This window comes from Eubalaena glacialis, unplaced genomic scaffold (genome assembly GCF_028564815.1).
Source record: "Eubalaena glacialis isolate mEubGla1 unplaced genomic scaffold, mEubGla1.1.hap2.+ XY scaffold_488, whole genome shotgun sequence".
Lineage (NCBI taxonomy): Eukaryota > Metazoa > Chordata > Mammalia > Artiodactyla > Balaenidae > Eubalaena > Eubalaena glacialis.
This window is the reverse complement of record NW_026871390.1, coordinates 87,677-111,942: the sequence shown is the minus strand read 5'-3', so window position 1 is coordinate 111,942 and position 24,266 is coordinate 87,677. Positions and strand designations below refer to the sequence as shown.

Below are 24,266 nucleotides of genomic sequence, written 5' to 3'. Positions count from 1 at the left end.
AATTTTCTTTTAAGTGAAATTTGAAATAACTAGACAACATCAGTAATTCTGACTTTAATTCTGGGAAAGTTCTATCTGAAAGAATTACGGTACAAGTATTCTTCCCTGAAGCCTGATAAAACAGCGTGAGGTCCATCATCACTAAAGAAGTAGCAACATGCATCAATTTTTCAAACCCCATTTAAAAATTACAGTATCACACACCATTACCTTGTTTTTCATAAATGTAGACTGGCTCCGATAAACCTCCATTTGCCTCATTTCTTCCTCTCGTTCTTCAGTACTCAAAGCCCCGTTCGATTTCAGCATCTGAATCTCCTCTTCCAAGTCTCGGAGCCCACGCCCCATAGAGGAAATTTTTGAATCCTGAGGACAAAGGAAGATTTAGACATTAAAGTATTCGAAGAAAGTCAGAGAGGTTGCACAAGCCTGTCTTTACAGATGTGAAATTTAATAAAGATAAACAAATATGTAGAAATATTGCAACTGGTGCCTTGCTTCTAAAATATATCCTTCATGGCCATATGGTGGAGAGGAGGAGGACTGAGATCTATAGTATGATTTTTCCTCTATCCTTTCCTCTGCACCCTTTTGATTAAAGTTGAGAGCATTAACTAAAGAAGTAGAAGCAATGGAAAACTAGTTAAAGTTTCTAAGTACTTTATGGTCAACAAACTTCTAGTGAAAACATCTGTAATATTAACAGTAAAACCTTTTCTAGCTATAATATTTTATCGTTTTACTTGACCCCCTTAAAAGGCTTATTTCTGCCCCCAAAAGAGTGGGGAAAAGAGTAAGAAGGTTTCAAAGATTTACACAATAATGCGTATAACCGTATCTACAATAAAGATCTGATAACCTCCCACTGCAGAAAAACAATGGGATGAATAATTACGTTAACAGTTACACTTTATCACACAGCGGTCCCGCCTTTTCCACAGTTTTACTTTCCGTGGTTCTGCTTTCTGTGGTTTCAGTTACCTGAGGTCAACTGCGGTCAGAAAATATCAAATGGAAAATTCCAGAAAAAAAACAATTCAGAAGTTTTAAACTGTGCACCGCTGTTCCAATCAACATGATGAAATCTCACACCACCCCATTCTGTCCCACCGGAACGTGAATCATCCCTTTGTCCAGTGTACCCCCCGCCCGTTAGTCACTCACAGCAGCCATCTCGGTTATCAGATGGACAGTCCTGGCATCACAGTGCTTGTGTTCAAGTGACCATTTTTATGTGACAGTATTTTATTTAATACCGTCCCCAAAGCACAAGAGTAGTATGCTGGCAATTCAGATTTGACAAAGAGAAGCCGTAAGGTGCTTCTTTTAAGTGAAGAGGTGGAAGTTCTCACTAAGACAAAAAATCATATGCTGAGGTTGCTAAGATCTACAGTCAGAACGAATCTTCCAGCAGTGAAATTGGGATGAAGGAAAAAGAAATTCGTGCTAGTTTTGCTGTTGCACCTCAAACTGCAAAAGTTACGGCTACAGTGCATGACAAGTGCTTAGTTTAGATGAAGAAGGCATTAGATTTTTGCAGTAAGATACTGAGAGAGAGAGAGAGAGAATGAGACCTATTCACATAACTTCCATTACAGCATACTGTTATAACTGTTCTATTTTACTATTAATTACTGTTGTTAATCCCTTACACACTGTGCCTAATTTATAAAATTAATCATAGGTATGTATAGGAAAAAACATAGTATATATAGGGTTTGGTACCATCTGTGGTTTCAGGCATCCACTGAGGGTCGTGGAACCTATCCCCTGCAGATAAGGGGAGGCTACTTACTGCATTAGTAATCTTACTTATTCGCTATATTTCACCATGCATTTCAAATATCTCATAATGATTTCTAAAAAGAAATGTCACTGTCCTTGTAAATCAGCATCACCACGAATATCACCTCCTAGTACAACATCCGTCTATACTCATTTTCTTGGTTTTGTCTGTCACGGTATCTAGTTTATCCCCAGATTACTTTAGATGTCATCAATTACAGAAAAACTCCTACAAAGAATAGATACTTTTACATCTATAGTTGCATATGCTTATTCACCTAAGAAGTAAAGACCTTGAAGAGCATAAATTCAGTATAGCTTTATTTTATTTGGAATTTTAGAGAAACCATTCCTTTAGGAAGAAATTTTAAGACTGACTTCCTCTTTTCACTTTACCTCAAGCCTGTCTTGACTGACTTTCCTTGTTATCTGAGAGTATGCCGATAAGAGTTAAAGGATTTATCATGAGACACTTACAGCTAGCTATTTTTAGGTTCGGGGGAGAGGCGAGGGCTGTACTCCTCTGACTTGCATTGCATTACCTTTAAAAATAACACAACGAAAATTTTCTTTTACAAATCTATTCAAGTGAAATTTACATTTGGTTCAAAATTAAACATATTAAATTAACACAATCAGAGACACTCTAAACCTAAACCAGGATTTTGATTTACTCGTTTAAAACTATCCCGGCCCATGAAGAATAAATAAATAAACGGCTTCAAATGCACTATCTGAAAATCCCAACACAGACAGAGAGGCAGCTCTTGACCAAATCAGACACTCACTATCAAATCATGCACCATAAAATCTGCACCTAAAAAGGGACCATAACTGCAGCTCTGAAAGCCATGAGGCAGAAAAAGAACCTGCCAGGCTACTTTCTGGGATGAGGCCAGAAAATTAATGCCTGATATGTTGGACTAGTTGTAGCACCGACCAGTACTCAGGCTGGGTTTATTTGAGGACAGCCCTTTCCAAGGAGGTTTCTTACTCCTAGAATGTATAATAACTAAATAAATAAATTCTTTATCATCTTACTACTCTATACTTCCCCAGCCCTGGGTCTCCCATCATTAATCAACCAACCCCACTGAGTCCACTGAAATCCTCTTTTCCTTGTTAAATTTCCCAAATGCTCAACTTTTTTTCAAAAGTTGTCTCCCTGCTCTAAGTAAACCCAGGCTTTCCCAAAGGATATAATTTCCCCGAACGCTCTCCATTGAAGTTCACTAATCCACCAGCATCACAGAGTGGCAGGGAGAAGTGTGGGCATCCTCCAGGTTCCTCCATGCTGCTCCCATTTAAAGCTCACACTCCTCTTCACTCTCCCTCCGCACGGCTGCCATCTAGGGGCTTCCCCGTCACCCCCGCCCACTGAAGAAGTCTTCAGCACCCGGCTGCCAATAGATCTCTCCTTCCAATGCCACTCTTGCCATAATCCTAGGATTTCAATGTCCGAATTCCTTGACATCCGTAATGCCAATGCCCTCATCCTCCGGTCCATTTTAGCTATCCAGTTTACAAGACCACATCACCCAGGCCTCTCCTCCCAGGCCTGACACACCTTCACTCACATTAACTGCTGCTCTTGTATCTCACAGAGTCCTCCACCTCCCTAACTTCTACATTTTCTCCCAACCTGTCCATCCATTCTGAATTCTCTTCCTTCCTATCCAGGCTACATTCCTGGACTCATCATCCCAACTACTCCTTCACCTCCACCCTCAATTCACTTGCATCCCAGTAATTCTGCCATATCTACCCAGCAAAACTCTAACCCTAGAGCAGTCCAGTATCCTCCCTGCTCCTCCACTGCTAAAGGGAAAAGAAGAAGTTAGAGAAGGGAGAAGGAAGCAGAGGGAAGAAAGTGGGAGAAAGGAGGAGGGAGAGGAGGAGGAGAGAGAAAAGAATATTACGTCACCTTGAAGACAGCTGGGCTCTTTTATAGTCCACCATCACCTCCTTTCCCATTTCCCCCAAAGACCAGTCTAGGTCTTCATGATCCTCTCAAGCTCATGCCACACTCTCAGCATCTCAGCTATTTCATCTGCAGTTTCAACATAACATCCACCTGACCCCACTGGGCCACCAGAATCTCAGTCTCTTGCTTCTTAGCAGAATGGCTGGAGGTTAACACAACTTAAAATAGATCTATTGCCAGTTAAAACCAGTACACTGCCCTGTGCCATCAAAAGGCAAGCAAAATAATTCTGTGAACACAGGTACACTCGTGTGTTTTTAGGTTCCAACAGGGATCAGGAAATAACATGTACAAATAAACTTGTGGGAAATGTGAATATGTAATTACACCTTTCTAGAGGCTGTTTACAAGATTATGTTCAAGACTATGAATTGTCTAACTATAAAGAACCCAGAATCCACTAATTTGGTATTTGTTTGGTAAACCCTTTCCCCAGTGAGAATAAAGATGTATACAACAATAAAAACAAAGTTTTAAGAGGAAATCAGCTAAATTAAGAGAACCATTCTGATAACTGTACTTGAGAAGCATCTATTTACATAAAACTATTTATATACCAAAAACTAAAGATTCTTGTCACATCAACAAATATTAAATGAAGGCACATGATGCAAAACACCGTGTCAAATTTTTTAGGGGATACAAAGAAGTTAAAAAAAGAGACAGAGAGGGAAGGAGGGGGAGAGGGAGGGGTCCCTATCTGTAAGAGTCTTCTAGCTCTTGCAAGAAGGAATATGTTGTTAATAAAAAGAATAATAGCATAGCAGCTAACACTGACTGAATGTTTACTGTGTGCCAGGTCCTGTTTAAAGTGTTTTACTTGTTTTAACTAATTTAAACCACAAAAGAACCCATGGGATAGGTACTATTGTTATCACCATTTATCAATAAAGAAATTAAGGTATGGAGAGGTTAGGTTACTTGTTCTATGTCATACAACTGGTTAAATAAAGCCAGGTTTTGAATCCAGGGAATTTAACACAGAAGGCAAGTGCTTAGTCACCAATCACCATAACGTTCAGCCTAAAGATTTCTAACTACTCAGTAACTTAAAGCAGAAGTTTTCAAAGTATAGTCCGTGAAAACCTGGGGGTGCCTCCTAGCCCTTTTGAGAAGTCAAAACTATTTTCATAATAATACTATGACTTTATGTGCCTTTTCCACTGTGTTAACACGTGCACTAAAGGTATAAAGGACAGGCAAAAGCGCTCGTGCCTCTGGACAACAGCGCCAAACCGCGCTAGCGGTCAGTGTATTCTTCAGTGTCAGCACTCTCAGACAGAAACGAAAAATAAGATAGGGGATTAACCAAGATGGCGGAGTAGAAGGATGTGCTCTCACTCCCTCTTGCGAGAGCACCAGAATCACAACTGGCTGCTGGACAATCATCGACAGGAAGACACTGGACTTCACCAAGGAGGATACCCCACGTCCAAGGACAGAGGAGAAGCCACAGTGAGACGGTAGGAGGGGCGCAATCACAGCAAAATCAAATCCCATAACTGCTGGGTGGGTGACTCACAGACTGGCGAGCACTTATACCACAGAAGTCCACCCACTGGAGTGAAAGTTCTGAGCCCCACGTCAGGCTTCCCAACCTGGGGGTCTGGCAACAGGAGGAGGAATTCATAGAGAATCAGACTTTGAAGCCTAGTGGGAATTGATTGCAGGACTTCAACAGGACTGGGGGAAACAGAGAACCCACTCTTGGAGGGCGTACACAAAATAGTGTGTGCATCGGGACCCAGGGGAAGGAGCAGTGACCCTGGGGGAGACTGAACCAGACATAACTGCTAGTGTTGGGGGGTCTCCTGCAGAGGCGGGGGCTGGCTCTGTTTCACCGTGGGGACAAGGACACTGGCAGCGGAGGTTCTGGGAAGTACTCCTTGGCGTGAGCCCTCCCAGAGTCTGCCATTAGCCCCACCAAAGAGCCCGGGTAGGCTCCAGTGTTGGGTTGCCTCAGGCAAAACAACCAACAGGGAGGGAACCCAGCCCCACCCAGCAACAGTCAAGTGGATTAAAGTTTTACAGAGCTCTGACTGCCACAGCAACAGTCAGCTCTACCCACCTCCAGAGCCTCCCATCAAGCCTCTTAGATAGCCTCAACCACCAGAGGGCAGACAGCAGAAGCAAGAAAAACTACAGTCCTGCAGCCTGTGGAACAGAAACCACATTTACAGAAAGATAGACAAGATGAAAAGGCAGAGGGCTACATACCAGATGAAGGAACAAGAAAAAACCCCAGAAAAACAACTAAATGAAGTGGAGATAGGCAACCTTCCAGAAAAAGAATTCAGAATAATGATAGTGAAGATGATCCAGGACCTTGGAATAAGAATGGAGGCAAAGATTGAGAAGATGCAAGAAATGATTAACAAAGACCTAGAAGAATTAAAGAACAAACAAACAGAGATGACCAATACAATAACTGAAATGAAAACTACACTAGAAGGAATCAATAGTAGAATAACTGAGGCAGAAGAACGGATAAGTGACCTGGAAGACAGAATGGTGGAATTCACTGCTGCGGAACACACTAAAGAAAAAAGAATGAAAAGAAATGACGACAGCCTAAGAGACCTCTGGGACAACATTAAACACAACAACATTCGCATTATAGGGGTCCCAGAAGGAGAAGAGAGAGAGAAAGGACCAGAGAAAATATTTGAAGAGATTATAGTCGAAAACTTCCCTAACATGGGAAAGGAAATAGCCACCCAAGTCCAGGAAGCGCAGAGAGTCCCATACAGGATAAACCCAAGGAGAAGCACGCCGAGACACACAGTAATCAAAGTGGCAAAAATTAAAGACAAAGAAAAATTATTGAAAGCAGCAAGGGAAAAACGACAAATAACATACAAGGGAACTCCCATAAGGTTAACAGCTGATTTCTCAGCAGAAACTCTACAAGCCAGAAGGGAGTGGCATGACATACTTAAAGTGATGAAAGGGAAGAACCTACAACCAAGATTACTCTAACCGGCAAGGATCTCATTTAGATTTGATGGAGAAATCAAAAGCTTTACAGACAAGCAAAAGTGAAGAGAATTCAGCACCACCAAACCAGCTCTACAACAAATGTTAAAGGAACTTCTCTAAGTGGGAAACACAAGAGAAGAAAAGGACCTACAAAAACAAACCCAAAACAATTAAGAAAATGGTCATAGGAACATACATATCGATAATGGAGCACCTCATTACATAAGGCAATTGCTAACAGCTATAAAAGAGGAAATTGATAGTAACACAATAATAGTGGGGGACTTTAACACCTCACTTACACCAATGGACAGATCATCCAAAATGAAAATAAATAAGGAAACAGAAGCTTTAAATGACACAATAGACCAGATAGATTTAATTGATATTTATAGGACATTCCATCCAAAAACAGCAGATTACACATTCTTCTCAAGTGCGCACGGAACATTCTCCAGGATAGATCACATCTTGGGTCACAAATCAAGCCTCAGTAAATTTAAGAAAATTGAAATCATATCAAGCATCTTTTCTGACCACAACGCTATGAGATTAGAAATGAATTACAGGGGAAAAAGCGTAAAAAACACAAACACATGGAGGCTAAACAATACGTTACTAAATAACCAAGAGATTACTGAAGAAATCAAAGAGGAAATCAAAAAATACCTAGAGACAAATGACAATGAAAACACGACAACCCAAAACCTATGGGATGCTGCAAAAGCAGTTCTAAGAGGGAAGTTTATAGCTATACAAGCCTACCTAAAGAAACAAGAAAAATCTCAAGTAAACAATCTAACCTTACACCTAAAGAAACTAGAGAAAGAAGAACAAACAAAACCCAAAGTTAGCAGAAGGAAAGAAATCATAAAGATCAGAGCGGAAATAAATGAAATAGAAACAAAGAAAACAATAGCAAAGATCAATAAAACTAAAAGCTGGTTCTTTGAGAAGATAAACAAAATTGATAAGCCATTAGCCAGACTCATCAAGAAAAAGAGGGAGAGGACTCAAATCAATAAAATCAGAAATGAAAAAGGAGAAGTTACAACAGACACCGCAGAAATACAAAGCATCCTAAGAGACTACTACAAGCAACTTTATGCCAATAAAATGGACAACCTGGAAGAAATGGACAAATTCTTAGAAAGGTATAACCTTCCAAGACTGAACCAGGAAGAAGCAGAAAATATGAACAGACCAATCACAAGTAATGAAATTGAAACTGTGATTAAAAATCTTCCAACAAACAAAAGTCCAGGACCAGATGGCTTCACAGGTGAATTCTATCAAACATTTAGAGAAGAGCTAACACCTATCCTTCTCAAACTCTTCCAAAAAATTGCAGAGGAAGGAACACTCCCAAACTCATTCTATGAGGCCACCATCACCCTGATACCAAAACCAGACAAAGACACTACAAAAAAAGAAAATTACAGACCAATATCACTGATGAATATAGATGCAAAAATCCTCAACAAAATACTAGCAAACAGAATCCAACAACACATTAAAAGGATCATACACCACAAGCAAGTGGGATTTATCCCAGGGATGCAAGGATTCTTCAATATACGCAAATCAATCAATGTGATACACCATATTAACAAATTGAAGAATAAAAACCATATGATCATCTCAATAGATGCAGAAAAAGCTTTTGACAAAATTCAACACCCATTTATGATAAAAACTCTCCAGAAAGTGGGCATAGAGGGAACCTATCTCAACATAATAAAGGCCATATATGACAAACCCACAGCAAACATCATTCTCAACGGTGAAAAACTGAAAGCATTTCCTCTAAGATCAGGAACGAGACAAGGATGTCCACTCTCACCACTATTATTCAACACAGTTCTGGAAGTCCTAGCCACGGCAATCAGAGAAGAAAAAGAAATAAAAGGAATCCAAATTGGAAAAGAAGAAGTAAAACTGTCACTGTTTGCAGATGACATGATACTATACCTAGAGAATCCTAAAACTGCCACCAGAAAACTGCTAGAGCTAATTAATGAATATGGTAAAGTTGCAGGATACAAAATTAATGCACAGAAATCTCTTGCATTCCTATACACTAATGATGAAAAATCTGAAAGAGAAATTATGGAAACACTCCCATTTACCATTGCAACAAAAAGAATAAAATACCTAGGAATAAACCTACCTAGGGAGACAAAAGACCTGTATGCAGAAAACTATAAGACACTGATGAAAGAAATTAAAGATGATACCAACAGATGGAGAGATATACCATGTTCTTGGATTGGAAAAATCAACATTGTGAAAATGACTATACTACCCAAAGCAATCTACAGATTCAATGCAATCCCTATCAAATTACCAATGGCATTTTTTACGGAGCTAGAAAAAATCATCTTAAAATTTGTATGGAGACACAAAAGACCCCGAATAGCCAAAGCAGTCTTGAGGGAAAAAAACGGAGCTGGAGGATTCAGACTCCCTGACTTCAGACTATACTACAAAGCTACAGTAATCAAGACAATATGGTACTGGCACAAAAACAGAAACATAGATCAATGGAACAAGATAGACAGCCCAGAGATAAACCCATGCACCTATGGTCAACTAATCTATGACAAAGGAGGCAAAGATATACGATGGAGAAAAGACAGTCTCTTCAATAAGTGGTGCTGGGAAAACTGGACAGCTACATGTAAAAGAATGAAATTAGTATACTCCCTAACACCATACACAAAAATAAACTCAAAATGGATTAGTGACCTAGATGTAAGACTGGACACTATAAAACTCTTAGAGGAAAACATAGGAAGAACACTCTTTGACATAAATCACAGCAAGATCTTTTTTGATCCACCTCCTAGAGTAATGGAAATAAAAACAAAAATAAACAAATGGGACCTAATGAAACTTCAAAGCTTTTGCACAGCAAAGGAAACCATAAACAAGACGAAAAGACAACCCTCAGAATGGGAGAAAATATTTGCAAACGAATCAACGGACAAAAGATTAATCTCCAAAATATATAAACAGCTCATTCAGCTCAATATTAAAGAAACAAACAACCCAATCCAAAAATGGGCAGAAGACCTAAATAGACATTTCTCCAAAGAAGACATACAGACGGCCACGAAGCACATGAAAAGATGCTCAACATCACTAATTATTAGAGAAATGCAAATCAAAACTACAATGAGGTATCACCTCACACCAATTAGAATGGGCATCATCAGAAAATCTACAAACAACAAATGCTGGAGAGGGTGTGGAGAAAAGGGAACCCTCTTGCACTGTTGGTGGGAATGTAAATTGATACAGCCACTATGGAGAACAATATGGAGGTTCCTTAAAAAACTAAAAATAGAATTACCATATGACCCAGCAATCCCACTACTGGGCATATACCCAGAGAAAACCGTAATTCAAAAAGACACATGCACCCGAATGTTCATTGCAGCACTATTTACAATAGCCAGGTCATGGAAGCAACCTAAATGCCCATCAACAGACGAATGGATAAAGAAGTTGTGGTACATATATACAATGGAATATTACTCCGCCATAAAAAGGAACGAAATTGAGTCATTTGTTGAGACGTGGATGGATCTAGAGACTGTCATACAGAGTAAAATAAGTCAGAAAGAGAAAAACAAATATTGTATATTAACGCATGTATGTGGAACCTAGAAAAATGGTACAGATGAGCCGGTTTGCAGGGCAGAAGTTGAGACACAGATGTAGAGAACAGACATATGGACACCAAGGGGGGAAAACTGCGGTGGGGTGGGGATAGTGGTGTGCTGAATTGGGCGATCGGGATTGACATGTATACACTGATGTGTATAAAATTGATGACTAATAAGAACCTGCAGTATAAACAAACAAACAAAACAACTAATACTAAACTTTCATTGGGTTATTTGTATGGAAATATGTTAATATTAATGTTTCAGACATTACATGAAATTTCTAAAAATCTTATATGTTCTGGTATAATGTTATAAGTCATAATCCTAGTTATTACTTTAAAATGTATATCTCAGAAATAACTAATTTTCTTGTCAACTGCATTATTATGAACTTTCATCAAATCTTTAACCGTGGTCATTTTTAAGTCTTTTGTCATTTACAGACAGTTCTGGGTGTACTCTGATGCTTTTGTAAATATGTTCCTATAAAAGGGTTTCATCTTCAGGAAATTCATGGAAAAGACTCTGACAAGTACAGGTTTCTGGTACCTGACTGTACTGCTGAACTGAATGAATAAGCATTTTCAGAACTCTAATGAAAAACTGATGAGCTCATAAAAGTGCTAACAAAAGATCAAGATGAAAAAAAAAAAATTAATTACATGGGACTGAGTGAACTGATGAGGATGAGTATAATTTTTGTGACTTTCTGGTTGAATTTAAAAAAAGAAAAAATCCCACAAGAACTCAGAGGCAAAGAATATACAAATCAATTTTCACTGCAAAGTAAAGGAGCTGTTACAGTGGAGGATTACTGGACTGAATGTCAATATTATGACATAGTATGAGTGTGTTTCATGTTTGGTAATTGCAATCATTGTTGCTTTTGTTGTGGTCATCCATGTACAATGCTTGGTGTCAGTCTATTTATCTCTTGTAAAAATAAAATACAGTGTGTGTGGAAAAAAAAAAAAAAAAGTAAGAAAGAACATTTTTAAAACACTGGCTCACTTAGGAATGTCCCTGGTGACTCTTCACATGCTCAGCCCTTGAGTATGTATCTCTGTACCATGCTGTGTGACGACACAGGAAGGGGCCAGGCCCGGCTGCTGCACCTGGGTGTGACGCCGCTCCCAGGACAGCACTGGGTGCTCTGTGAGCTGCACGCCCAATCAGGTACTTTTTTCACGGAACCCTATTCTTAACTCGAGAGAAGAACTGACACACAAACTTGGTATTTGGCGGACATTTTCTTAACGACAAATGAAATGAGTCATTTTAAGAGAATAAGGGGCCCTGATATCAAAAGGTTTGAGAACAGCTGACTCCAAGAAATGCTGGACAAGAGGAAACGAAACTGAAGTTCTTTCAATGTGTCATTTTCATTAAGTCTTACTATTTCTTCTCAGTCTACAAAATGAGTGAACTATTATTACATACCACTTTCTTAAACTCACACATTAAAGTGTGAAATGACACATAAGATTCCTTAGGAAGTTCTCACTTACCTTCCTTTCGATAACAGTTTGCAGAGCTTTAGTTTTGGCAGAATCGGGGGCATTCTCAAATCTCCGATGCATCTCCTATACAAGAGAAGCAAAAAAGAGAGTAAGTGTCCTCCTTTTCACTCTCATTTTTTCAAGAGGGGAGTGGAGAGGCGAGGGAGTAGTAGTTACATGCAAAGATGACTACCCCGGCCTTGTAAGACACTCTGATCCACTTTCTGTCTTCCTGACCTTTCCCTGTGGACCAGGGAGCACACAGACTGCATTCAGGCTAAGGGGTACAGGAGGGTCCCCGTCTCTGCACACCTGGTTATACACGGTAAGTCACACAGACCCCAGCCACCACAAGAAGTGAAGCTAAGGCACATCCCCAGGTTGTGTGTCACTCTTCCACAGGACTCCAAGACATATTATCAGAACTCCAAACAATCCAAAAAGGGGATTAGAAATAGTCCCTTTTTAAAAGGAGAAATCAGGACTTCCCTGCTGGCGCAGTGGTTAGGAATCCGCCTGCCGATGCAGGGGACATGGGTTCGAGCCCTGGTCCGGGAAGATCCCACATGCTGCAGAGCAACTAAGCCCATGCGCCACAACTAGTGAGCCTGCGCTCTAGAGCCCATGAGCCACAACTACTGAAGCCCGCGCGCCTAGAGCCCGTGCTCCGCAACAAGAAAGGCCACCGCAATGAGAAGCCCGCGCACTGCAACGAAGACCCAACACAGCCAAAAATAAATAAATTTATTTTAAAAAAAAGAAAAAGGAGAAATCAAAGTAGTCACAGTCCGCACTGTACAAAACAACTGAAAGCATTTGTGTTGACAACCTCCTTTGCATAGCATCCTCCCCCAGAGCAACAACCACCGGGCTGTCTACGATGGAAATCTCTCTCCAGAGCGGCTACAATCAGAAAAAAAAAGAAGGTAAGACTGCTGAACAACTTTCCTAAACAGTCTACAGGTAGCAAATGGCAGAAAAACATAGCTACTTTTTTCAATCCAAATGTCAGTGCGTTCAGGATCAGAAAGGAAGGAAGGAGAGGGCAGAATATCACAGTTAGGGTCTTCAAGGATCACCCTGAAGTTACCAGACCTCCTCAGGCTATTTTCTTGTCAGATTCTGTGAATGTCTCTGAGTCAGCCAGTACTTCCAGAGTACCCTGGTACAGCCCCTAGTGATGGCAGAGAATACAGATGGATATTTTCCATCTGAACAGTGCTGGTGAAATTCTAGCCCTGCCCTCTGCTCTGCCCATTTGACATGTATATAGATGTTTACTAGGTCACTCAAACTTATTTCATCCAAAACAAAACTCGTGATTTTCTCCTCTTTAACCTAGCCCCTCCTCTGAAGACTGATGAGTCTTGCCCATCTCCTTAAATGGCATTACCCTCCCGGTGGTTCAAGCCAAACAGCACAGTGTCTCCTTTCATTCCTCCCACATCTTCACTTCCTACCACCTTCCAGAGCAGGTCCTAATTGTTCCAGCTTCAAAAGATTTCTTGAATTTATCATTTCACTCCATTTCCAGTCTAGTTTAAGCCTAGATTACTACAACAGCCTCGAGTTAAGTTTCCTTTCATTTCCTCTGTCCATTTTAAAGAAAGCAATGGTGTACTCTAGATAAAGCATCAACAAATCATGGCAATAGTCTGTTTTCAATCCTTCAACGAGTTTCCTATTTACTTCTCACCCTCTGCAAGGTCAACACAATCTGATCATAACAGACAGAAGACTAGCCCTCCTGTCATAAACTATGTTAAAATTAGACAAAAATGCATAAAGCAACTGTTTTCAGACGCTGGAAAACAAGCAGCACAGGAGTATGATCCTTGAGAGAAGAGAAACTAACAAGGTTATGGTCCGGACTTGCTATCCAATATGTGATGCAGGGAGAGGAAGACCAAACAGAAAACAGCAGTCCCGCAGAGCTCAGAAGACAGATCAGTGGGTAAGAGTCCCAAAGACAGGAGAAATGTGCAGAGCAGAATGACACAGAGGAAGAAGCTAGCCAGAAGAGCAGCAGTGTCTGATCTGGCAGGGGTCCCCTGGAGTCTGACCAAATACTAAGCCTGCACGTACAGGGAAAGACTCCACAGTGTCAAAGAACAACTACCAGAGAGCTATGAGTTGAGCAACTACCTGCACTCACATGGGGCTGGGAAGAATTCAAGCTCCAAAGAGCCAGAGTGGAGAGAACATCAGAGGCACTGAGCAGAGACACCAGAAAGGCCACGTCTTAGGAGCAGAGACAGTCTAGCCCTGGAGGGAAGGCTACCTAGACTAGAGCCAACAGAGTGTAAAAGCAAGTCTCGTTAAGGATCGAGTTAATCCACAATTAACCCCTGCAAGATAAAACACTTCATTAAGACAGTAAAATGCAGAACACATTAATCCAGGACAAAATCTGAACACATCAGTTCAGGCCATAATCACCTCTCACCTGCATTAAAACAACAAACTCATCAGTTACCCCCCAGCCTCCAGTCTGTCCACACTGAATCTACTCCCTACACTGTAAACAGGTGATAAATTGGGCACACAGATATTTAATAATATGTTTAATAAATGACTGCAAACTTTAAAATGTAACAAAAATAAAATGAATCCTGCTAATTGTAAATAATCATCACCTCTTAATAAAGTCCTCTAACCTACACTTCACATTTTTCACTTAGTGTTTCTGTATCTACTTGAAATACTAAAACTGCATTTCTTTGAAATATCTCACAATTCAGACCCTGAACTAATTTCATATGACGTCTTTCCCATTACCTACTTCCAAATTAGGGAAATTTCCAAATGCTTTACAGTGAAACTATCACAATTTCATTTTAAACTCTAGCAAGCATATCAGCAATATATAAGGAAAGAAATCCATTTGAATAAAAAAAAATCCTCCTCTGCTAAGGAACTAGGGTGCACTTTAAACCATTCGCAGGCATAAAGCTTTCCTGTTAAGATCTTGTAAAACCCATCAGTCGTAACAGATCTCCATTCAAAGGCCTGCGCATTAAAGCTCATTATGAACACATCCTGCAGTCAGTGGGCTGACCAACTCGCCTTTCCCAGAGAGCACATCGAGCCTCTGACTCCTGCACTGTTAATAAAGGGAGAGGACTCTGGGAATAAAAAAGAATGTACCATTCAGACAAATGTAAGAAGTCGAATGTGCTAGTGCTTGCTTTATTCAGCTCTTTTTAGCCTGAAAATTTTCACTCTACACAAATTAAAGAAAGCCCAGAGATTCATACAGGTAGAATTATCTGGATCTGGTTATACTGTCAACTGTGGTACACGGTAGAAAATGTGTTCAGTTCCTCTCACTGATTTAATAAAGAATAATGACTAGAGAAAGAAAACAAACAAGTTAGGAACAAAATTTCTCTGTTGTTAGTAGTTTCTTTCTTTTTAAAAGTAAGTCAACATTTACTTACACAACTGAGAGAAAGGAGCATTTGTGACTGAAAAGTAGTACTTATGTCTGAAATTTCTTTCTTTCAAGTTTCAGGTTTTAGCCTCCAGCACCCTTGGTTCAAGGGTAGACGTCCCTTCAGCAGATTTCAATCCTCCACACAAGTTCTGGGCTTACTGTACTCCACACGGAGAAGTGAAGAAGGAACCCTCACTACTCCTCCTGTACCTCAACTCCGCCGTTGTCAGACAGCACTGCACTTTGACCCTTTACCATCTCAAGTAACAGCATGCTTCTGAGAAAACATATCTTCCTGTCAAAATGGAAATGAGGTACAAATGACACACCAAAAAAAAAAAAAGATGAGGAAGGATAACCTGAATCAGTAAGTTATGCGATGCAACTGTTCACACTTTCCAAAATCACTAGGAAAGGGAAAACTAACTAGGGACCCTTTTTCTTTTTTAATTCTTCCTACTCTTTGTCCAAGGTTTCTATTTTTTTTCTATATATGTTTATTTCTCTTTTTTTCCCTCTAACCTCCTCTGCTTTTACCTGACAACTGCCAAAGATACAGGTGGGCATTCCTCAGACATGTTAGAGCCAAAATTCCTAGCCTAGAACCTAGTTAAAGAATAGGGCTTTTTTTTTTTTTTTTTTGAACATCTTTATTGGAGTATAATTGCTTTACAATGGTGTGTTAGTTTCTGCTTTATAACAAAGTGAATCAGCTATACATATACATATATCCCCATATCTGACACCTTTTTTTTTTTAACATCTTTATTGGAGTATAATTGCTTTACAATGGTGTGTTAGTTTCTGCTTTATAACAAAGTGAATCAGTTATACATATACATATGTTCCCATATCTCTTCCCTCTTGCGTCTCCCTCCCTCCCACCCTCCCTATCCCACCTCTCTAGGTGGTCACAAAGCACCAAGCTGATCTCCCTGTGCTATGCGGCTGCTTCCCACTAGCTATCTATTTTACGATTGGTAGTGTATATATGTCCATGCCACTCTCTCACTTTGTCACAGCTTACCCTTCCCCCTCCCCATATCCTCAAGGCCATTCTCTAGTAGGTCTGTGTCTTTATTCACGTCTTGCCCCTAGGTTCTTCATGACCTTTTTTTTTTTTTTTTTCTTAGATTCCATATATATGTGTTAGCATACGGTATTTGTTTTTCTCTTTATGACTTACTTCACTCTGTATGACAGACTCTAACTCCATCCACCTCACTACAAATAACTCAATTTCATTTCTTTTTATGGCTGAGTAATATTCCACTGTATATATGTGCCACATCTTCTTTAGCCATTCATCTGTTGATGGACACTTAGGTTGTTTCCATGTCCTGTCTATTGTAAATAGAGCTGCAATGAACATTTTGGTACATGACTCTTTTTGAATTATGGTTTCCTCAGGGTATATGCCCAGTAGTGGGATTGCTGGGTTGTATGGTAGTTCTATTTTTAGTTTTTTAAGGAACCTCCATACTGTGCTCCATAGTGGCTGTATCAATTTACATTCCCACCAACAGTGCAAGAGGGTTCCCTTTTCTCCACACCCTCTCCAGCATTTATCGTTTGTAGATTTTTTGATGATGGCCATTCTGACTGGTGTGAGATCATATCTCATTGTAGTTTTGATTTGCATTTCTCTAATGATTAATGATGTTGAGCATTCTTTCATGTGTTTGTTGGCAATCTGTATATCTTCTTTGGAGAAATGTCTGTTTAGGTCTTCTGCCCATTTTTGGATTGGATTGTTTGTTTTTTTGATATTGAGCTGCATGAGCTGCTTGTAAATTTTGGAGTTTAATCCTTTGTCAGTTGCTTCATTTGCAAATATTTTCTCCCATTCTGAGGGTTGTCTTCTCATCTTGTTTATGGTTTCCTTTGCTGTGCAAAAGCTTTTAAGTTTCATTAGGCCCCATTTGTTTATTTTTCTTTTTATTTCTATTTCTCTAGGAGCTGGGTCAAAAAGGATCTTGCTGTGATTTATGTCATAGAGTGTTCTGCCTATGTTTTCCTCTAAGAGTTTGATAGTGTGTGGCCTTACACTTAGGTCTTTAATCCATTTTGAGTTTATTTTTGTGTATGGTGTTAGGCAGTGTTCTAATTTCATTCTTTTACATGTACCTGTCCAGTTTTCCCAGCACCACTTATTGAAGAGGTTGTCTTTTCTCCACTGTATATTCTTGCCTCCTTTATCAAAGATAAGGGGACCATAGGTGCGTGGGTTTATCTCTGGGCTTTCTATCCTGTTCCATTAATCTATATCTCTGTTTTTGTGCCAGTACCATACTGTCTTGATTACTGTAGCTTTGTAGTATTGTCTGAAGTCACAGAGCCTGATTCCTCCAGCTCCGTTTTTCATTCTCAAGATTGCTTTGGCTATTCAGGGTCTTTTGTGTTTCCATACAAATTGTGAAATTTTTTGTTCTAGTTCTCTGAAAAATGCCAGTGGTAGTTTGATAGGGATTGCATTGAATCTGTAGATTAAGAGTAGGGCTTTTAAACCTCAAACACTGCTGCAAATCTTAACATGAGAGCAGTTGTACTAAACAAGGTTTGTTGACTAAAATATTATAGAGACCAAAATTAACATACGTGTAAATGTTTTAAAACAAATTAGTATTTTAATTTCTTTTCTTTTTTTTTTTTGGCCATGTCGTGCATCATGCGGATCTTAGTTCCCCGACCAGGAATCGAACCCGTGGCCCCTGCAGTGGAAGCGTGGAGTCCTAACGACTGGACCGCCAGGGAATTCCCAACAAATTAGTATTTTATTCATCACAATAGGATCTACATTTCAAAAAAACAGGAGCACATATAGAACTGAAATATTTATTCAGCCTATAGACAATGCTTGGTATGCATATGGATAGCCAATCCAAAAATTCCATAGCCAATTCAGGTATGTTGTGCCAACAGACTGAGAACCAAACTTTGGTGTATCACAGAATCACCTGTAAAGCCTGTTAAAACTCCATACGCCTGGCCCCAGGCACTAACCACGTCTTGACTGTAGTTCAGTATGTGTCCAATAGATGTCTTCACGCTTCTATCCATCAAAGGAAAGGCACTCCAGTAAACAATACAAAATCTAACAATAAGTCACGTAACAATGTAATTTCAGTACAAACAGAAAATACAATGCTTAATTTAATTTTTGTTTTTCTTCTTTGGCTTTTATTTGGGGGAATTATTTACCTGCTATCTACAGAATCATGTTCATAAACAAAATGGAAGACTAATCACAAATGTTCCTGGATATGAATGCCATTTTAATGTTACTGTATTTCATCAAATCTAAGATGCCACTGATTTTAAGGTAAACCACTGTTTAATGTGCTGGAAAGATTGTAAGGTAAACCACTGTTTAATGTGCTGGAAGGAAAAGAAGGAAATGCCTCCAAATAAACCATGACCCAAGCTTCTATCATTCAGAATTTTTATTTTATACTGATTGCAAGACCCTTTTTTACTTATTTAACCATAAAGTTTAATCATATATCATTTTGAACTGTTTTGTAACTTTCTCCATACCAATAACTGTTTCAATGCTGGTTCACAGCATAATATTACTGAAGACATACTGAACAACAGCTAAAGTTAACATGAGAAATAGCAACAATACTCACAACATTGACTAAAATGAGCAGCTGTTAACTGTTTGTGAGTACACAGGCAAACAAATCAAGCAGGACTGTGGCCTTGCTGACAGAGATTTTAAGATGCCATCAAGGATAAGACTTATTAACTCAATTTCATACTGTTGAGATGGGAAAAACTATGAGTCTTGGAACTGATGAAAACCCGCTTTTTTAAAAGATGGACAATAATCCAATAATAATAAAACCTATGGATATCCCAGTGTTGCCAGCTCTCAATTCTTTCTGCCTTTCTTGACACACTAGTGATATAATGCACAATAGCCATTTCAAGTCACCACTCACCCAACCTAGAGTTGTTAAGTTCTTTATTAGACTTCCTTGTTCACTTGTAATTCTCCCTCCCCCATTTATTCTCAACACAGCCAGAGTAGATTTTAAAAGCTAAACTAGATCACTCCCTTGATTAAACATTGGTGCAGTTTTCTCTTGCACTTTGAATAAAATTGTTGCATTACCTGCAGGGACCCTGAAGGCAAGTGCTTTGTCTCCTAGAGGGCATGGATTTTTGTTTTGTTCACTGCTACTATATTTCCTTGTGCTCTGCACATGGGTTAGTGCCCAATAAATATCTGATGAATGGAATGAATGACTCTGGCCCTGGCTACCTCTTCAACCTCTCATCTCATGCCTGTTTTCCCCTTAGACAACATGCTTTTGTCCTCTAGTCTCCTTGCTGTCTCCTGAAAACTTCTCATCCGGCCTTTGAAACTGTTAACCTTCTTCATGAAATGATTTTACCCAAATGCTCAGCAAGACTGTTTCAACTTTCTTCAGATCTCCCTTAAAGCGTACCTCCTCAAAGATGCTTACCCTGTTTATCCCCTCTCCCAACATAATTAGACTCAACTAATTTATTTCCTCTCATAATTATCAGTTTATTGTCTCTCACCAGATTTTTAAGTTCTAGGAGGGCACAGACCATGTGTTCTGACATGAAAAATGTATACTCAGCGTGTATCCCAGGGTCACATACATTCTAGAAGCTCAATGGATGTTTGTTGAGTAATGAGCAAAGAAAGGCTGTGCCGAGTGCCTCTAGCACCTTGTCACTCTGGAAACGAAACAGTCGAGCCAAATGTTACAAAGCTTTACTCCAAATTACCATTTTAGCTTCTGTTACCTGTATTTTCTAACATACACAAATTTAATTGTTTAAGCCTCTTGCTATGGCAAGAAAAGATTCTTTCCTGTCTCAAGATTGTATTAAAACCTTTTTCTTACATTCTCTTCTAGTGTTGTTATTTTTTAACAAGTAGCTCTTTATTTCATCTAGAACTTAATTTGATGTAACTATGTACGGTTTTCCAAATAGATGGCGATTATTCCCAAACATGTATCATATGCTTAAAACTATATTATTTCTGGGTTCTATTCTGTCTCATCAATCTAGCTATCTATTACTGTGCCAGTACCACAGATTTTAATATCACTGGGTTTAAAACACATATATCATGAGCTGCTTAAACAAGTGTTCCCGCACTGTTCTTCTTGCAAAGAAACTGCAACATCATTTGGGCACGTGTCAAGAATATTCCTATTGGGATTACACTAAATTCACAGAGTTGGGGGAAAGCAGCATCTTTATATTAATGTTCCCATCTACATTGTAATGAAAATTTAGCCCTATCCTTTCCATTACCGTTACTGATATTATTTATTCCATTTTCCTTATCTAACAGCACTGCCTAACACTTCCAGAATAATGTAAATACTGATGAACAGTATCTTTGCCTCTCCCTAACTTTAATGGATGCGCCTCAGTATACGTCAGAGTAAGCACAATTCTGGCTACTAGTTTAAAATATGTTTATCATACACATTTACTGAGTTGTTTTATTTAAATCATGCTATAAAGGTATCATTCAATTCTTATTTTTAGTTCATTTAGTTTAGTTTTCAAAGTGTCTAACATTTTATCTAATGTCTTTGAGATAGCTATCAAACACTACAAGGTTATCTTTTCCTTTCACCTATTACAAATTATAACTGTGAATGACATATTGAGCCATTCTGGATTCCTAGAATAAACTCCTTTTGGTCAGAATATTATCCTTTTATCATAATGCTGATTTTATCTGCCAATATCTTATTTATAACTTCTATACCTAAACTCATAAGCAAAACTGGTTTGGGGTTTTAGTTTGTTTTCTAACCTTCGTTAGGTTTTAGCAACCAGTGGTCACACTGGAGAAAAAAGAATTGGAAAAGCTATCCTTCCTTCTGTAAGCTCCAGGCTTAAACTTCTTTCCCTACATTTCAACTTATTCAACCAACATTTCTTGAGTACCCACTGTGCATTTGTTAAGACACTGACAAGATAAAATTTCATATATATATCTATATATATCTATATATAGATATATATATCTACATCCTTGGTGCAAAAAATTAAGTGAACAATGAAGAAACACACATGGAAGTATACTATAATATTACTGGCTCATCTACATATATGTATAGAGCTGCACAAGGAAGACTTCACAGAAGAACTGAAATTTGAGCTAAGTCTTGAAGGCAAGTAGGAGAAAAAGAAAAGAGAACCAGCATTCTAAACATGTGTTCCTGAAGCAATCACTTCTACTTGCTCTTAAATAATTTTAATCCATAAGACTGTGTTTCCTGTAAGATGACGCTACATTACTAATGGCAACTGGAATTGTGTATTGATACAACTAACAAGGCCTATATTTCTTTCCACATTATGTTCAGAAGTGGGACTTAATATTTGTAGAGCTTGTTACTTCAAAATTAGTCTTAAATTCATGTTTTTTCCTACTACTTGTTCAAATTCACCACATTGCTGGTTGTTCTCTGCCAGAATAACACTGTGGCTTTTCATAATCCTTAACTATTCACTATTTATTAACTCCAAAACTCAAAAATAAATGGGCACAGGTTGAAATATTCAGAACAGAAGGAGTAAAAACGTAACATTCAAAGTTCATCACGATGCTGATAGGGTTTTCATGCTGCATGCTATTTGAGATGATTACACCTTCTCTTACAATGTTCTATGGCCAGGCTCCAGGTTACCTCATTAAAATATAAACTCTTAGTAAACTGAAAGAAACTCAGGATGGTGCCTACAACACAGTAGTTGATAGAAAACTTTCTAAAACAATACAGTCCAGTAATTTGAAGATTGTAACGTACATAGCTGCAGATTAACCGTAAAAATACAGTATATGCTTCTGGGAGGATAAACTGGTCCAATCACTCTGGGAGACAAGACTGATATTCAGAGTTTTGAAAACGTACACACCCTGAGCAAATTCATTTCTGGAAATTTATGCTAAAGAAACAAATTAATGTACAGGGATATATGGTTAGGGATATTCAGTGCAGCACAGTTTTATAATAATGAAAAATTAACAGTAGTCTAAATTTTCAACAGTAAGAAATATAAATAAATGCAACAGAACATTATAAATTCAGCTGAAATTACAAAACTCTACATGTACTGACAAAGAAAGATGTTCAAGACAAATTATTAAGAAAAGCGGGTAACATTACCCGCATTATGCATTATGCATCGCTGCACTACCTAATACAGTAGCCACTACCTACACAGAGATACTTAAATTTAAATTTGATTAATTGAATTTAATTTTAAATTAGTTATATTTAAATAAGATTTAAATTTCAGTTCCTCAGTCACACTAACCACATTTCAACTGCCCAACAGTCACATGCAGCCAGTGGCTACCATATTGCAGAGAGCAGATACAGACCGTTGCCATCATCAGGGAAGTCGCTGTTTTGCTGCTTTTAACCGCCTTCCTCACCCTTCATTTAAAAAGGGATTATTCAGACTGGCACTAAAATAGTTCTGAGATTTTTTTTCCCCCTATCCAAATGTGAAAATTATCTGAAGACTCTGACCTCATATAGAGAAGTAGAGCTGTCATTTTTTTTTAATTCAATGTAAGATGAATTCTTCACTTAAGCTTTCTTAAAATGAAGCATTACATAGAAAAGTGAAAACTTATCAGTAGACACAATGGTCAGCTAAAGTCTGAGTTTCCTCTCTAGAAGTAAGTGACAGCATACCTCTGTATCATTCCCTCTAGCTGTGCCTCCAGGGCAGCAAATAATTTTTATCACGTATCTTTTACAGCAAGGCAACAGTTTCCATAGAAACCACAGGGCAAACATCCATTACTGCTGCCTAGGACTTTATAAGCACACCGAAACTGAGGGAATCACTTACTTTCAATTATTAATATTTTAAAATTGAGCAGTAGTTAGCTACTCTAATTCTGGTTTTGTTGTGTGTGTCTCTATGAACAAATCAATAGATGAGGAACAAATCAAGAAAATTCTGTGCCCCTCTAGCAACAAAATGAGTCTACAGAAATCAGGAGGGGGAAAAAAAACCCAGAAAGGTATTAAACCAGTATACATGCCAGCCAATGTCATCTCATACAAGACAGCAAATCAGAACAGAAATCAGTGCAGAACTTAGGTAAGAAAGAAGAAATTCCCTTGCACTAGCTCAGGAGAGCATATAAATTTATCTAGGTCAAAATGCTGACTAATCAGGAGAAAAAGACAGTCCTAACAACTGAGAAAGTGGCCACTCACCTCTCTCAACAGAGCGTTCTCTTTTTCCTTCTGCTCCAAAAGGCTTTCGAGGTGGTGGACATGCATCTCTGCCTCTGCCAGTCTCCTTGTTCTCTCGTGGTCCTCCTCAGTAGCCTTAGCAGAAAGCCCCTTGCTCTGCAACATCTCCAGAAGCTTCTTGATGGATTCGTCCCGAGCGCTCAGGGTTTGCTTCTGAGTCTCAATCCGCAGCTCCATCTCCTCCAGAGTCTTTCGAAGGAGGAACAGCTCCTGGGCCTGCCGCTCATGCTCAGTGTGCAGCCTCTGGAAGTTCTCCTCCGTCAGCTCTGCCACGCAAGGCTCACCAGTCCTACTGTTACTATCCTGTTGAAACAGCTGGTTCAGGTCCCTCTGGATCCGCAATTCATCCTGGAGAGCCTGGACTGTCATTTGCATGTGCTGGTATAAAGACAAAAAAGAAAACCCAAATGAGCTTTCCTCCTCAAGTAGCAGAAACAAAGCAGACTACGGGGAATGAGAAAGCAGCTACCACAGCTCTCAGAACCCTGCATTTAGCAAATGAGGAGTCACATTATTCTGTTTTACACTGTCTTTAAAACTGATTGAGATAATCTGTAAAATGTCCGTAATTTAATTTGTGTTTATTACCAACAGGAAACAAGGTAAGTCTGGCAGCTCCTC

The 24,266-nt window shown here is 39.0% G+C and overlaps 1 protein-coding gene across 1 annotated transcript in view; it reads right to left on the bottom strand.

Moving 5' to 3' along the window:
- The window catches only part of LOC133083666 (ELKS/Rab6-interacting/CAST family member 1-like), a gene marked incomplete at its 3' end in the record, with an annotated part of 87,546 nt that extends 63,526 nt beyond the window's left edge, over positions 1 to 24,020 (bottom strand). The window contains 3 exon segments of the mRNA XM_061179785.1: positions 211 to 366; positions 11,931 to 12,005; positions 23,607 to 24,020. Coding sequence (XP_061035768.1) covers positions 211 to 366; positions 11,931 to 12,005; positions 23,607 to 24,020 — 645 coding nt within the window.
- Between the last annotated feature and the right edge of the window lie 246 nt (positions 24,021 to 24,266).